At 54.1% G+C, this 15,759-nt stretch overlaps 7 protein-coding genes across 7 annotated transcripts; 3 read left to right on the forward strand and 4 right to left on the reverse strand.

The window, feature by feature from the left end:
* Positions 1 to 213: 213 nt before the first annotated feature.
* VTN31DRAFT_7268 (uncharacterized protein) lies at positions 214 to 2,249 on the reverse strand (the record flags this gene model as incomplete). Its single annotated transcript, XM_069407970.1, has 2 exons — positions 214 to 597; positions 660 to 2,249. The coding sequence occupies 2 exons, from the start codon at positions 2,247 to 2,249 to the stop codon at positions 214 to 216; spliced, it is 1,974 nt and encodes a 657-aa protein (XP_069257766.1).
* Positions 2,250 to 2,609: 360 nt separating this feature from the next.
* VTN31DRAFT_7269 (uncharacterized protein) lies at positions 2,610 to 3,902 on the forward strand (the record flags this gene model as incomplete). Its single annotated transcript, XM_069407971.1, has 1 exon — positions 2,610 to 3,902. One exon carries the CDS (start codon positions 2,610 to 2,612, stop codon positions 3,900 to 3,902), a length of 1,293 nt encoding a protein of 430 aa, XP_069257767.1.
* Positions 3,903 to 4,229: 327 nt separating this feature from the next.
* Positions 4,230 to 5,575, reverse strand: VTN31DRAFT_7270 (uncharacterized protein; the record flags this gene model as incomplete). The annotated part of the gene is made up of 2 exons (XM_069407973.1): positions 4,230 to 5,244; positions 5,313 to 5,575. 2 exons carry the CDS (start codon positions 5,573 to 5,575, stop codon positions 4,230 to 4,232), a joined length of 1,278 nt encoding a protein of 425 aa, XP_069257768.1.
* Positions 5,576 to 8,738: 3,163 nt separating this feature from the next.
* VTN31DRAFT_7271 (uncharacterized protein) lies at positions 8,739 to 9,716 on the forward strand (the record flags this gene model as incomplete). The annotated part of the gene is made up of 1 exon (XM_069407974.1): positions 8,739 to 9,716. One exon carries the CDS (start codon positions 8,739 to 8,741, stop codon positions 9,714 to 9,716), a length of 978 nt encoding a protein of 325 aa, XP_069257769.1.
* A 195-nt stretch (positions 9,717 to 9,911) lies between these two features.
* Positions 9,912 to 11,071, reverse strand: VTN31DRAFT_7272 (uncharacterized protein; the record flags this gene model as incomplete). The annotated part of the gene is made up of 6 exons (XM_069407975.1): positions 9,912 to 10,365; positions 10,434 to 10,581; positions 10,657 to 10,730; positions 10,815 to 10,860; positions 10,931 to 10,981; positions 11,059 to 11,071. 6 exons carry the CDS (start codon positions 11,069 to 11,071, stop codon positions 9,912 to 9,914), a joined length of 786 nt encoding a protein of 261 aa, XP_069257770.1.
* A 749-nt stretch (positions 11,072 to 11,820) lies between these two features.
* On the reverse strand, positions 11,821 to 13,401 carry VTN31DRAFT_7273 (uncharacterized protein; the record flags this gene model as incomplete). Its single annotated transcript, XM_069407976.1, has 2 exons — positions 11,821 to 11,952; positions 12,007 to 13,401. The coding sequence occupies 2 exons, from the start codon at positions 13,399 to 13,401 to the stop codon at positions 11,821 to 11,823; spliced, it is 1,527 nt and encodes a 508-aa protein (XP_069257771.1).
* A 188-nt stretch (positions 13,402 to 13,589) lies between these two features.
* VTN31DRAFT_7274 (uncharacterized protein) lies at positions 13,590 to 14,207 on the forward strand (the record flags this gene model as incomplete). Its single annotated transcript, XM_069407977.1, has 1 exon — positions 13,590 to 14,207. The coding sequence occupies one exon, from the start codon at positions 13,590 to 13,592 to the stop codon at positions 14,205 to 14,207; it is 618 nt and encodes a 205-aa protein (XP_069257772.1).
* Between the last annotated feature and the right edge of the window lie 1,552 nt (positions 14,208 to 15,759).

A 15,759-nucleotide genomic window follows, 5' to 3' on the forward strand; every position in this document is an offset into this window, starting at 1 on the left:
TAAGCCTAAGAAATACTGGTAAGGCGTTGTTGACCTGAAGTCGATGATAATAAGTGATGAGGTGGAAGAATGCCCGGGTTGTGCTCCGAGCCGTTTGATTGGTCCATCTATTCTTCTGCTTGTGATTCCTGCCTGAGGAATCAATCATCACATGAAGTTCAATTTCTCCAAACTTCACAGATTCCTGTACAGGCCCTAGGATTTTCTTTTTTTTTAATCTAACTCTTGCGACGTAAACTCGGGCAACCGCTTGCGCACATCCTCCCACGTCTCCTCGCCGCTGACCAAGTTCTTGACGGCCTGGAAGATCTCGTCCTCGCTGGCGCGCACCTGCTTGGTGGTGTCGCGGTCGCGCAGCGTGAACGTGTTGTCCTTGGCGGACTGGAAGTCGACCGTGATGCCGAACGGAGTGCCCAGCTCGTCGTTGCGCGCGTACCGCTTGCCAATGCTGGCCGACGAGTCGTCGACCTTGCTGGCGATGCCGGCGCGGCGGAATCGCGCGCTGAGCCGCTGCACCAGCGGGCCAAAGGACTCGTGGTTCGACAGCGGAACCAGGAGCACCTTGGTCGGGGCGACCACGGGGGGGAACGACAAAACCTGCGCGGTTCCGTCAGAACTGGGAATAAGCGTAGTTATATATAGAGAGTCTTGAAACTTACCCCGCGAGCCTCGTCCTCCGGACGCGACCAGTAGACATGCTCCAGCAAGCTGTAGAGAATCCGGCCAATGCCAAACGACGGCTCAATCACATTCGGCGTGTACTCGCGAACGTGCTCCACACGCGTTCGCTTCTCGATATTGATGAGGTCCTTGTCCAGCTGCACCTTGCCGTTCTCCACCCCCTCCACGTCGATTTCAATCTTCCCCTCCTTCTCCAGGTCAAGAGCCAGCTTCTCCCGAAGCTCTTGGGAGAGAGCATCGATGGCCGCCTCGACCGCCTTGCCGTCCTTCTTGAAACGCGGTCCGAACGTCTTTCGGTTCACATCCACCTGCCACTCTTCGATCTTGAGCGGCTCCGCGCGCGCCTCGCGCACGCACAGAGGGGCACCGGTCTTCTTGCGGTGCACCGTCAAGTCGTAGGCGCTACGGTCGGCGCACCCGACGCACTCAATCCAGCCGTAGCTGGTTTGCAGCTCCGCGTCCCAGCAGTCGGTCGCGTAGTGGGCCATTTCGTTTTCCATGTGCTGGCGGAACCGCAGGCGCGAAGGGTCGACACCAATCTTGAGCAGGAACAGCTGAATGCGGGCCAGGAAGTAGGCCAGGGTCTCGTTATCCACGAGACCAATCTCGACCGCTTTGCCAATGGGCATTGTCTGGGTCTCCGTGCGGCCGGACTTTTGCACATCTCGGCTCAGCAGCGCCAGCTCGACGTCCTTGACCTCGTCAAACCGCGCATGCTTCTTGCCCCCCTCCGGATCAACAAAGTGCTCAATCTCCGCCATCAGGAACTCCCGGACCCGCAGCAGGCCCGAACGGGGAGAGATTTCGTTCCGGAACGACTTGCCCACGGCCGCCGAGGCAAACGGCATCTGCTGCTGGTTGAAGTCCAGCAGTTTCTGGAAGGCAAGGAATTGGCCCTGCGCGGTTTCTGGGCGCAAGAACCCGGGCGTGTTACTGCTTGGGCCGATGGTGGTCTGGAACATCAGATTGAACGACACTGGTGGCAGCAGTTGCCCCCCGGTGGTTGGGTTGCGGATGTCGTGCTTCACGATCAGCTCCTCCAGGCCAGGCCCGTCGTAGTCATCGAGCTTGGCGAGAATTTGCTCGTACTCGGCGACCACGGCGTCGTCCAACTTGACGGCCTTGGTCTCCTTGACCTTCTTCTTTTTCTTCTTTGCATCCTTGTCCTCACCCTCTTCGACCTTTTGCCCGCGCGCCTCCTTGTCGCCCTTCAGGCGAGCCTCGAGCACCTCCTCGATCAGATGGTCCGCGCGAAAGATCTCGCCCGTCTTGGGGTCCTTGCACATCCAGTCGGCGAACTTGTCGGCATGGCCACTCGTCTTCAAGACCTCGTACGGCGTCAGCATGGTCGTATCCACCTCCAGCATATCCTCCTCGAGCACGAAATGCTTCCGCCAGATATCGATGATGTTCTGCTGCAGCGCGCAGCCGGGGGGACCGTAGTCATACAGCCCGGCAACCCCACCGTAGGGATCAAAGGCAGGGAAGTAAAACATTCGACGGCGGAGCAGGGACTCCAAGATCGACCGGTCGACGACCTGGCCGGTCTTGGTTGTGATAGTGGCCATGGCGGTGTTTTTTTTCTTCGGAGCGAAGGTGGCGGCGGTTCTTGCTTGCGCTCGGGGGTGAAAGTAGGGTTTGAAGCGGAGGGGACGGAGGAGACGGAGAGGGGTCGGTTGAGTCATCCACAACGGTTCGCCTTGGACCAGGCACAGGACAGCGGAAGTCCCGACGAAGTGAAGAGAGAAACCAATGCGGGTTTCTCTTACAATCCGTCAGTTAGTTTCAATCAATTTTGATTTACAGATTTTCTTTTGAAACGCGCGGGAGCTCTCAGTCTGTGCGGGGAAATATTTTTCCGTTTTCTTTTTTTTTTTTTTCTATCAGTACCTGAGCTTCAACAACACAGCTGTCAAGGCTCAATAACCATGGCCGCCAAAAAGGCCGGTTCAAGGGCCGCGCCCTTGACAGCTGACATCAAACCAGCAAACAAGATCAAGAGGCAACTCCTGCACATCAAGCGCAAGCGAATCGCCGATGCGGAACGACGACAAAAACGAATTGCCCGCAAGCGCGAGGAAGCAAAGAATCCCGCCCTGAAGGAGGAGCGACTACACAAGAATATTCCATTGACGCTGGAGAGAAAGCGAGTTTGGGATGATCTGGGCAGCGATACGGAGAACATCTTGGGATTGAGCGTGGACGTGGAGAGAATCCAGCACCGGGAGCAAGAAGACAAGGAAGCCAGCGAATCCAGTGACCATGGAGAACAACGCATGAGCGATGCGCCAGACGTTAGCGACAACGACGACGAGCAAGATGAAGTCGACAGCATGATCATAACCGACTCCGAGTCGGACGACGAAGGAGAAGAGACAAAAGACCAACAACGCACGAGGAAGAAAAACCAGTTGCCCACCCCCAGCGAGCGCGCGACGAGTCCGACGCCCTCGACGACGAGCACAAATCTCAACATCATCCCCGAAGCGCTGGCCGCCAAGTTCCCGACGCTCGTCACGAACGACTTCCCGACGCCCAAGATCCTCGTCACCACCGCGATTCACTCGACGCTGCACCGGGAGGCAGAGTTGCTGACGGACCTGTTCCCGAACAGCACGTACATCCGGCGGACGGCGCATCGATACTCGTACAAGTTCTCCATCCGCGAGATCTGCAAGTTCGCGTCGAACCGCAATTACACCGCGGTGATTGTCATGCACGAAGACCAGAAGCGGCCGTCCGGGCTGACGATCGTCCACCTGCCGTCGGGCCCGACATTCCACTTCTCCATGACCAATTGGGTGGAGGGCAAGAAGCTGCCGGGCCACGGGCGGCCCACGAACCACTGGCCGGAGCTCATCCTACAAGGATTCCGCACACCATTGGGTCTTCTCACAGCGCATCTCTTCCGGACGCTGCTCCCGCCGCAGCCGGACCTGGAAGGTCGGCAGGTGGTCACGATCCTGAACCAGCGCGACTACATCTTTGTGCGGCGCCACCGATACGTGTTCCGAGAGAAGCGCGAGACGGAGAAGCCCGCCGTGGGTCCGGATGGCAAGGAGATTAAGGGCGTGGAGGGGATCAAGGCAGGGTTGCAAGAATTGGGGCCGAGGTTTACCTTGAAACTGAGACGGATCGACAAGGGTATCCAGCGAGCCAGTGGACAGGAATGGGAATGGAAGGGTGGAATGGAAAAGACGCGGACCAAGTTCCAGCTTTAAACTTGACGTATTTGTATCATGATTCTGGGTTATATCGTTTACGGCGTTGGGTATGGAAATGGTTCGGCATAGAGTCGTCGTCGATATGAATGCGTTGAATTAATTGTGCAGCTCATGATATCAACTCCTTCATTATGCCCGACCTTGCGACAAATGGTATAAAGTCTTGCGAGAATGGAGACGCCAGAGAATGATAGAATACAAGTCGTCACCGTCGTCGTCACATGCATCAAATCCCCATCAACAGCAACAAGAAATAAGAAAGTAAGAAAAAAAAAAAAAAAGGGAAAGAGACGTAGAAGAGAGAGAAGAAAAAAAAAAGTTCAATCATAGCACCTCATTTTGCTTCTGATTCTGCTCACGATTCGACTCCTCTTCATCCAATTCAATCTGCCGCATGATTTGATCTATCTTGTGCCGATGCCGAATGCGATGCGGTGCATACGCCATGGGTTTTCGGCCGGTGAGAAACTTGACGGCGAGGGTGATGCCCTCTGCGGAGACGATCTCCTGCTTGGCCTTCTCGATCAGGTCGCGGACCTCGTCGGCGGTCCACTTGCCGGTGGAGGTGAGCAGGCGCAGGCACTTGGCCTCGAGGCCCTCGAGGAGGACGACGAGGGTGAGTTTGCCCAGGGTGCGCTGGCGCGGTTCCTGGGGCCAGGTGCCGACGGGGACGGCGATCTCGAAGACACGCACATCGACAAAGCCGGCCTCGAGCAGCATCGAGGGCTTGAGATGCTCCTGCGGGGGCGGGTAGCCCTTCTCCTTGGTAGCGCTGCTCATGGCCTCGACCAGGATCTGATAGTACGAATTGCCCTGCACCTTTCGGTCACGGAACTGGACGATGTTGGCGGTCATGTCGTTGTCGACCACCTCGATGTAGCCGCCGGCCTTGAGGTGCTTGAAGGCCTGCTGGTACACATGGCGCCAGTTGCGGATCGCGGCTGACAGGCCGCGCATGTGGATCAGGTCGAAGGGTTCCCGGTAGGTCCACTCCTCCTCGGCATCATCCAGCTGGAAGTGCACGTTGGGCAGACCCAGCACCGCCGGCCCGGCATCGAACACGCTGATGTCCGTGGCAATCACCTCCGCCTTCGGGTACATCTGGCCCATCTCCACCGCCCAGTCGCCCGGACCGGTGCCCACGTCCAGCACCCGCGAGATTTTGGGTGGGATCGGCGCCTTGGTCAGCTTGCCGTCGAGGATCATCAACATGACTTGATGGTAGACGCTCAGCCGCGTCTGCTCGTGCTCGTCGTTGGGCATGAGGTAGGTGTCATTGCAGTATCGGCGGCCATTTTCCATGATTCCGGTCACGAATGGCTCCGATCTCGTCGAACTCCTGCATTCGAGTCAGCCCGAGCGCTATTCGCATCGTTCTCGTTTCGAAGGATTTTTTTTTTCCCTTACATTGACTGCGTTCCATCTTCGTCGTCCTCCTCCTCATCGTCTTCCTCCTCGTATTCATCGTCGTCCACATCATCGTCCTCGTCGTCATCGTTTGCCCCCTCCCACTCATCCGGTGACACCTCACCATGTTCATCCTCGAACGGTGCGACGTCGACATGGTGGTTGCTATTGGTCTTGTCGTCTATGCGCAGCTTGTCCAGCGAAGCCTGCAAGTCATGGGGTTTCTCCGACTTGTCTGCGCGCAAATTCGGCGGCCGGTCCATACCATTGCCCGATATTCCCCCCTCGAAAGCAAACCTAGCGGGTTGGAGAGAATGGCGGTGATGTTCTTCTCATCCAGGCTTTTCTTTGTGTGTTCCCTTTTTCCAATGGGTCTTCCGATGGGATCTTCGGAACGTCTAAGTAGAGAGACGTTGCGTTACGATAGCCAACAAGAACATTATAAAGGATAAATTGATTTTTTTTTTCCTTTCTAATGTTGGGTCAGTCAACGTGCATGAACACGTGTAAACGTTCGAGAACGTTGCGGACGGGAAGAGGGAGAAGGGAGGGTGTGGGTAAGTCACTTAGCGGGCGCGAAGAAACCACGGAGGCACGGACAGGCAACGGAAAGTGAGTTATGTACTGTAAAACGGAATTTGACCAGCAGAGGGGATTTACGGAGTACATAAAACAAAAAGAGGGGACTGGAGGGTCCAGGGCGTCTATATCCACGATGCCAGACTAGAGCCAGTTAGTTAGGGGGCCTTTGCGCGGTTGCGAACTGGCGTGGAGAGATTAAAAAAAAACAAAGGTGGCAAGGAGATGTGGACAATTGGACATATACTCTGAGAGCTAGTCTAGTTCGCCAACAAGGACGCCGAATGTTAAAGGAAAACGACCTTGTACTTGTTCTTGGATGCAAGGTTAATTAGGTTAGACCGAGTGACGGTCACGGCGGGGACTGCGGACTCGAGCGAGCGGCGACTGGAGCCCTAAGTTCCGCCGGAGAGCGGGCCAGCCGCTGATGAAGTCTGCAGATTTGAACGCAAATGCAATTTTGTCTACTTTACAGGGTTATCGGAAGAAAAGAAAAAAAAAAAAAACTCAAAGTCATGGTTGCAACCTGGCCGCCTCTTCACGTCTGACGGTCTTGGGCAACGGGGCGGGCTGCAGACGAGACGGGGGGTTTACATTTGCGGTGTTGTGCAGCGGGAATCCATCCCGATGGGCCGGGACTGAGACCTGGTCGATTCAGTGAACCTTGTCGGAGGGTAGAGTAGCAAGTATACCTAATATACATATGGACTCCGTAGGACAAAGGACAGGGGAGAGCCCGAGAGTCCAAGTCGTGTTCATCCATCTGAAGAACGGGTTCATTTCATGTCGGATTCTCGAGAATGCATGTTTGAATCAAGGTCCCGATCCTCAGAGCAGAGAAAATGAAATTAATCCCATGGATGGAATTGAATATCCGCCATTCCGCTGGTGCTCCTCCAAGTCTAACCCAGGTTGAGAATAGCTCGCTGGCATTGTCCAGTCTGGCATCTGCATGGGCTGGCCGCTCTGTAACTGATCAGTAACTTAACACTTTACTCCGTAATTTCGAGTACATGCCCTTGAATTGAGTCCCATCGCGAACGCTCTCATGATCGAGAAATGGAATCGAGATTCCTGCAACCTTCAGCCAATGTGAACCAAAATGGAACTTGAATGACGATCCATCCTCCGATCATTGCCCAAGCCACCGTGCAGTGCGCAAAAGACCAAGGTTGAGTCCAGCAACGGATGGAACAAGACACGATCGGTCGATTCGATACAATGTGCACGTCTTCTGCAACGCTTGTTCTTGGCGTTGTAAAAAACAGCCCGACCCGTACAGACCTAGCCGAGTCGGGTTTAGTGTCCGCGTGACGAAAATTACGTAATACCGGCATCCAATCCGCTCCCAGGAAATCTTGCTGACCACCACTGCACAACTGCAGCAGCCGCTAAAGTAAACCCATCACCCTTTTCAACGGGACGGCCCCAACCAGCGCAAAACCACCAACCACCAACGAGACAGCAGCACCCAGCCACTAGGTCGACAACGACGAGGCCTGCTGCTGCTGGTGCAGGATGCAGACCCCGTGCTGAATGGGATGGAGTTGCTGCAGGGTACATCCGTGATACACACAGGTACATATGATTGTTCAAGCGATGTAACACTGGTTCCCGATGGGATGGAACGACCTCGGAAAGAAACTCATCAGAGCTGGTGATTCGTCGCTCCTGGCTGTGAGAGAAGACGTCGTGTCTCGGTGGGATTCAGGAACGCATCAGACCGCAATTGGAGCAATATCCAGCACGATTTGGGGACGAAGTTGAGATAGTTATATTCTACTCAGATTCCTTCACTTTGCCGAGATACGTGACGACACGATGGGGCTCAATTTTGGAGTCAGGTGACTGCCAATCAAGAAGTTCCAACTTCCGGGTCAAGAATTATTCAGATTCCGGCTCAATTCTTCCTCTCATGACTCGTGATTATTAGGTTAAGCTGGGGCTCACTAGAGAGCGTTGCGGGACTTCCGATCAGCGAGTGCCTGTGCGCCAATGGGTCCATCCGACTGGCCGAGTTAGGTAAATACTCGTACTGACCGAATCAAGTAATCAGAATCCGTCAATCGGCATGTTGATCCCTGAAAGCTAAAGTACAAAGTACAAACCTCTCCAACGACCATTCGAGACCTGAAAGAATCAAGCGAATGCTCGACGAGGACCTGGATGCTTCCATTGTCTACGGACGGAGTACATTTCTCCTCCTATCAAAAAAAAGGTCTCAAAGGTCCAAGAAACGGACTAACTATGTATGCAAATCCGGACCCCTGTCCCTTAGCTTCGCATCATAATAATACCTAATCCTGGACTCATTGATGCACTTGGCTGAATCGAGGCATCGAGTGTCGGATGAGATTCGTCCAGACTCCAGACTCCATTTGGCGGTGCGATGCAATAATTGTAAATCTCCATAGGTGCAGTTGGGCCCCAACAAGTCGGTCTGTGAGGGTCCGATCAGTTTAAAGAGAAGACATCCAACTCGATGATTCTCGGGGGCGAGCTGTCGAACAGTCGAAGCGACGGCTGTCTTAACCGTCGATCAGACTTGTTTGACAAGGACTAAACTAGTAGTACAGAGGACGGAGGTCAGAGGACTTGTAAATCCACGATTCCAGAACCTCAAGTCGAGACCCTTGCGGAGTATTCGCAGTTGAAGGTTTCGTCTTCGGATCCTTCCGAAGAGGAGAAGTGAAGAGGTCGCCGATGCAGAGATCCAAAGTAGTTATGTCCGTAAATGAACTAGAAGACGCCTACGGAGCACTCCTCTCCGGACAGATATTCCTGGCGGAGTGTCCGAGTATAATCTGCAGTTCGGGAGGATCCGAAGAAAAAGACAAGAGGTCACCGATGCAGAAATTGATAGGGAGTACATACTGGTACATCGCGTGGCAGACGCTGTTCAAAACTTCACCGCCGGAGGAGAGACACGGCGTGCTGGCTGCAATCTCCAATCATGACCCAAGCCAACCCCAGACAAATCAAGCAATCACTCATGAGAAAATCATGCCACCAAACCCCATCTTCCAATCTCCCTCCCGATTCCTCCTCATCGCATCCATTGGCAATCTCTCCGCGCCGTACACCCTAACCCGGCACAGCGCCGGGCACACGCTCCTCGATGCCGTCGAACCCCTGCTCTACGAACGGATTGGTCTCCGCCATGCCGCGAGCAGTCCAATAACAGCGAGCAAAAAGCAGACGCTCTTCTACGAAACCTACAAATGTCCCTCTCTGATGAACATCTCCGGCCCGCCCGTCCTGCGGAAACTCCGACAATGGATGCAGGATTATCGGCGTGTGCATCAGACTCTGATCTCCTCCACTCCTCAGGCCGCAGAGAATACAACCGCCGATGATGGAACCGTCCTCGCCGTTTGTCGCGGCTCGTCCTCCTCCTCCTCCTCCTCCTCCTCCCTGATTGATATCGACATCTCCCGCGTCAAACCCGTCTTCCGTCCCACCCTCGTCATTCTCCACGATGAACTCGAGGCAAAGCCCGGCGCGATTCAGCTAAAACGTGGCGATGCGCGGAGTGCCAGCCTGCGCGGGCATCGCGGGTTGATCAGTGTGTTTGAGAGCCTCTCCGGCGCGGGTCTGCTGGCGAAGGATCCCCGTGTCGTGGCGGGCGTCGGCGAATCGAGCCGGGATACCGATGAGCTGGCCGTTCTTCGCGTCGGATTCGGGATCGGCAGACCAAACACGCGTGAAAGGGACGCGGTGTCGGAGTACGTCCTGACGACCATGTCGGAGCAGGAGCTGCGGATGGTGAGAGCGGCGGCCCCGACGGTTGTCGAGCTGCTTGTCAGGGAAATGTATCGAACATAGACCGGCCGGCCTTTGGACTCGTAGACATGGATATCGAGCTTTTTTTTCTTTAAGACTTATACGGACTGTATTTTTAGACCCCACGGATATGAACATGCGTACAATCCCCGCGACCAGTCCCGAATCATGCAAAAAGTCATACAAATCGTAACAATGCCAACAAAAACGAGGGAAAGAAAGAACAGGAGATAATCATTACACCGTCCCCGCGATACTCAAGTCTCGAATCTCCTGCAATACCTGCTCTACCCGATTATCCAGCTCCCCGTTCGCATACTGCTCTCTCGTGTCGGCATCGAGGTACTGCTGCACCTGCGCCATCCGCGAGTACGCCTCGGCGCAGAACCGCAACTGGATCTTGACCAGGGCCTCGAAGCTGGGGTCGAGATACGGCACCCGCAGGTCGATCAACTGCGGCAGCTCCGTGAACAGCTGCTCGTTGAGCTGCTCATAGGCCTGCTTGGCCAGCTCGGCCTCCCGCTCGGCGCGCGGTAGCTTCGATGGGTCCTTGTCTGGCTTTTCCACCAGGCGCTTGACCTTGGCGCGCATCGAGTCGTAGTCCAGCAGCTTGTTGTTGCGCTTCTTGATACATTCGTTGATGTCTGGGAAGTAGGCGCAGAATCGGGAGATGGGCTCAAGGACGGTGGTTCTACCTTTGTCAGGCTTCTAAAAAGAAAATTTTTTCTTTTTTTTTTTTTTTCCAAAGAATGGACATACCGATATGGCCCGTCTAGTGCCTTAATCGTCTCCGTGTCTAAATCCTCCACGGCTTGCTTGTAGCTCCGACTAACGCCGTCTCGGGTCCCCGCGTCACCGTAGAATGCATCAATGGTCTCCGCGATTCGCATCTGCGAGGCCGTCATGGCTGCTCGCATTATAGATGTCAGCATGCGCCGAGCCGACCAACAACAGACCCCCGTTATTTTTCAGAACCACCCACCTCGCAACGCATCCAAATACCCCTTGGCTTCCTTTTGCAATCGATTCGCCGCAGCCTCCATGGTCCGATAGCGTCTGGCTCGAAGGGTTCACGTCAACAAAAATTCCCATTCTCCAACAATCCCCCCAAACCTCGAACACGGAGAAAAAAAAAATAACCTCTCTTCAATCTCATAGTCTCGATCACTCGTCTTCTCCACATGCCCTGTGTTTCCCCGCCCATCAGGTCTGAAATGTCCCATCGGGAGTGATAAGTTCCTTGCGATCCCACGAACCCGTCTTCATCATAACCTGCGTCGTCGCGCGGTTGACATTTTTCTTGAATCCTACCAAGCCCCGACAAAGTAAGTAACTCTTTGCCACTCTGCATTGATTCCACTGCACTGTCATCCGTTTCACTCACCGGACCACGACATGGTGGCGGGATGTAAATTGATTTTCTCACTCAGGAAGCGAGCAATCCAGCAAGAAATTCAAAAAAAAGTTATACAGCGCTCGAGTAAAATGCCGGGGAAAACGAGAACAACCAACCGGTTGCGAGAGTCGGAATTCCTTGAGACATACAAATTCGAGATCACAGCAATGCTCCGACCTGCGTTGGGCTCGTAAGACGTTAGGTCATAGGCAAGTGGCATTGTGGCTTAGCACGTGGCGCAGCATACATGTCCTAAAGTATAAACACGTGAGGCTTATGTCAGCGTCTCGGCAGTAGGCAGCACTTTCCTTGTCCATGCTTGCAATTTCAGGAGTGACATCTTCACCCTTGTGATGAACATGGCCAGAACTCCGCTTGGAAATTCATAGAAAACTAAAATATGTACACAACACCCCAACACCACCAACACGCTCCGCCATAAAACATACATCCCGTCACTCATTGGTATCGTAAGCGAATGCAATCGAGAAAACGAACAGTCGTGACTCGTCGTGTTCGCAATGAAAAAAAAAAGTACTTCTCATCAACATGCTTCCACCCAGAGGCTGCGAGTGGTGTATCTCGTAACAAGACAAAAAAAGAGTAAACAGAATGTCGGATATCAAACACGATAAACCTCCCCATCCGCTCTATGTAGAAGCGCAACTGGGTTTGGGTTTCAAGAAAATGAGAAAGCGTAGGTAAACGATGATGGTACAACGCTCATCAAGAAAAGACAAGGAAACGAGTTTAGAGACCTTCCTCGCCAGCCTTGCAGAGCTTAATTTCCCGAACCCACTCCGACTTGAGCACTTGCGATGCCGTGATCCGACGACCGGGATTGGGGTCTAGGATGGAGTAAATTACATTGCGGCAGCGCGCCTGCATCGAGTTAGTCGGAATATTTGGTTTCGCGCTAGACGAATGAAAACCTACCCGTTGCAAGCTCTCAATGGGCGCATATCCATCCTCATCCCGCCGTCCCTCGAGATACCGTTCATAGTATTCGTCCTCGTCCTTGCGCGCGACGCGCCACAGGTGTCGACCAGTGCGCATCGCCATGTAAATCACGCCAGTGGCCCAAACGTCCACGGCGCGAGGATCAAACTCTTTGTCCGTGTACTCTTCCGGAGCGATGTACGGGGCCGAGCCGCAGAGACCCGCAGTCATGTGTGGCTCCTGCTCCCAAGCCATGCGGAAGCATTCACCGTTGCCAAAGTCGGTAATCTTCAGCGCACCGTGGGTGGTGAGCAGCAGATTTTCCGGCTTGAGATCGCGGTGGGCAACCCCCATCTCGTGCATATATTCCACGCCGCGCATCAGCTGCTTGAAGAAGCAGTCCGCTTCGGCCACATCCAGCTTCCCGGCCGACAGAATTAGCGTGTAGAGGTCGCCGCCGGCACAGTACTCCATCACCTCACAGTAGTCCCCCTTGGCATCCTGGAGGAGATCCAAGGTGTGGATGACGTTCGGGTGGCGAAGGGACGACGAGATGCAGAATTCGGACGTCAACCGCTTCTGATAACGCTTCGCGGTCTCCTGAGGTCGACGACGGAACTCCTTTACGGCATACAGCTGCTCCTGGCGCGAGTTGTTTGGGTCGACCTTGTGGGAAATCCGCACGATGCCGAACGCGCCGCGCCCGACGATTTCCTGGCATTTCCCGTACTTCTCCACGAGTGACTGATTGGCGTTCGGTCCACCCTTCTTGTCCTGGGCAAGCTTGTCACGCTCCGATTTCAGCTGATCGACCCAATTCGACACCAGAGACAGCTGCTGGTGGTCATCGCCGCGGTCCTCCTTCTTCCTGCCGCCACCCAGGATGTCCCGAAGCAGATCGGTCAGTTTCTCCTGCCTCTTGGCACTGCGCAAGTGGTGGACATGGGTGCCATCGGGGAGGATCTCGAAACGCTTCGGCGGCTCCTTGTCCTTGTTTCTGGATTTGGAGCGGTTGCGTTCCGGCTCCCCGCGATGGTCGCTCACAGACGTCTGCCTCGAAGGGGTTTCCCCCGGGGTGGGACGAGCGGTGCCATTGACGGAAGGGCGTCCGTCTGAGCTGCTGTCCGAGGCAGTCTCATGCGGATCCTTAGGAGTCGTGGACCTGCGGTCAAAGATACGGGAGATGCGAAAAGCCATGGATGGTTTGGCGGTCTTTGCGGGTGGCGGCGGCTTCGGGAGAGTGTTGTTGGAAGAAGGATTGGAGACACGAGTGTCTTCCGACGTGCAAGTCAACTGAGCTTCTCCATGTTGGCTATGGTCTTGCGAAGCAAACGATGGGGCTGTTGACGAAACGATCGAGGACGGGCCAGTTGAGGACGGCGGAGGATTCATGTGCAGTCTCGGAGCGGTGTCGTGCGGCGGCACGGAGCTGCCCTTTGAACGACCGCCCCGACGATTTGAAGAGTCGAAGGAAGCCAAATATCGTGGCAGTAGTCCAGCAAATGCTGAACTACAAGCCGGAAGTGGCTCGGAAGACGACGAAAGTGCTTGATGCGTTCAGTCGCTCGTGGTCAGGGTGAATGGAAATTTATGAAAGAAAAAAAAAAAATCAAAAAAGGCGGACCGGGAAAATGAAAACGTCGGCCACAAAACCGGGTCCTTGCGCCAGTGGGAACGGCACCACTGGGCCCGTGGCTCTTGTTGAGATTGGCCAAGCAAAGGAAAAAAAAAAAAAAAAAAAAAAAAAAAAAAAAAAAGTCGAATCAATGGCGCTCTGCAGGTCAAAGCAATCGGGATCCGCCTTGGGGCCCTTGGCCGACTGCCACTCAGGCAAAGCGACGAAGGGAACGAGGTGGCCAGTCGAGTCAAGCTTTTGTTACAAGACCTTGGTATGGGGCAGCAGAGAGATAAAGACGGGAGTTGGTGTAGATCTCGGATCAAAGAGAGCCTTTGCCACAGAGGCCAGGAAGGAAGAAGAGAAGAGCGATTTTTCTTTCTTTTATTTTTTTCTGATCCGCAAACAAGGCCCGGTTATCGACAGCCTATTTAAGTCATTTCAATTTGATTGTGGGCAAAGCCTGGTGAAGGAAAGTTGGTCAGGATTACATCCACCATTCGTTAGCATTACCTACTATGTATGTATGTACTGTATCGTCCGTCGTACAACGACAATAATCCATGGACCATACGTCAACTAACTGTACGGCGTGGCTCCAAGGAGACCATTATTAAAGCCACGCACCCGGCCATAATCTGCGCCACATGTCGTGGCCACAGGAAGATTCCAGGCTGGACCTGGAACTCTGGAGATGCTGTATGTATGTGCAAAGTATCCATCTGTTTGCCACCATCCACTGCACGCCGCTGCAGGGCAAGTTTCTTTGAATGAGTACCGAAAGCTCCTGAGCCCACGTAACCTATCTGGCAGTACCTACGACATACTTCGTACACGTACTCGTACTGGCCGTAGGCTACGGCCGGAGAAGGTATGTAATGTACTGTTTCGGCGTCCCCGAGTTTCCATAACCGAGCGAGCGCCCATCATTGCCTCTGCTTTTTGGCTCTCCTCATACTGGATCAGAGAAGAGGGGGAGATCAGGTGCGCCGGTCATTCTCATCCTTGATTGATGACGTTTCGAAGAAGGTTGACCAACCTGCGTTTGGTTTGAGGGGCCATTATTTTCGCGGGGTGAGGATGAGAACTGCGGCTGTGCAGGGAGCTTCTTCTGCACCAATCAGTCTGAATCCAGTGGGGTCCGCCACTTCGGGACTGTGTGCGTAAGCGGATCGGCGCGTGGCAATTAGTTATTAGGTTATGTTTGTATCTGGCAGTTGAGCCACTGCCAACTGTCGGCATGTGAGGACGATGATCTTGGTCAAAAATCTGAATCAATAATCATGCTCAGTCAACGAGGACTGTTTGCTATCTCTTCCGGTCTAACTCGACGCAACAGCAACTTGCATTGGCTCGGCCGATCCTCTGAGTCACCACATTTCCTGTCTCTCCATGTGTCTCCTGGCCGCTGGCCCTTGGTTTGGCTGGATTCATGTCTCCCGACGTATACTCGTCTGGCCGGAGGACCCCGTCCAGACTCCAGACTCGTCCGCGCCTCGTTCAGGAGGGCTTTCGGACCGAGTCGCGCTACTGCGGTACCATCCATCTAACTCCACTTGGAGTATGTATATTGTATGGGAACAGGGACCAGGCTAGCAGGAACTAGGAAGGAAGATGGAGAGAATTGGAGAACTTCGGGTAAGTAATTGCAGACAACGCTCCGGTCGACGGAGCATGACTGCATCAGCCAGACATCCAGGAAGCATCTGATCAAGGGGCCGGGGAAAAGGATCGGAATAAACTTGTAAAGTCAACAACAAGAACAGGCTTTGGAAAATGATGCATTGAAAATCAGATCGACAGAGCAGGGCCCGAGAGTGTCAGTGCTTCTCATTGACAGCTCTGATGATTGATGATCAGATCTCAACATCAATGATCAAGGATCAAACTCGTCCACGAAACGATTCGGAGGCAATCCTAGTAGTTGGTCTCTCCTCCGCGGACCAGTCACCAAAACTCTCGGTTAGTAATACATCCACTGTTGAATTCTGTAGGAATGGAGTTGCGTGCATGCGACATTTTCCTGTGTTCCAATTTTCTAGCTGGTGGACTTGGGTGCGCGTCCCCTCCCCCGCTCTGCTCTCCAACGGGCTCCTCTGCGACCTTTGCCTGTCTGGCGTCTGCCCTCATTGGAT

Source organism: Thermomyces dupontii (assembly GCF_041956625.1).
Source record: "Thermomyces dupontii strain NRRL 2155 unplaced genomic scaffold VTN31scaffold_9, whole genome shotgun sequence".
Classification (NCBI taxonomy): Eukaryota; Fungi; Ascomycota; class Eurotiomycetes; order Eurotiales; family Trichocomaceae; genus Thermomyces; species Thermomyces dupontii.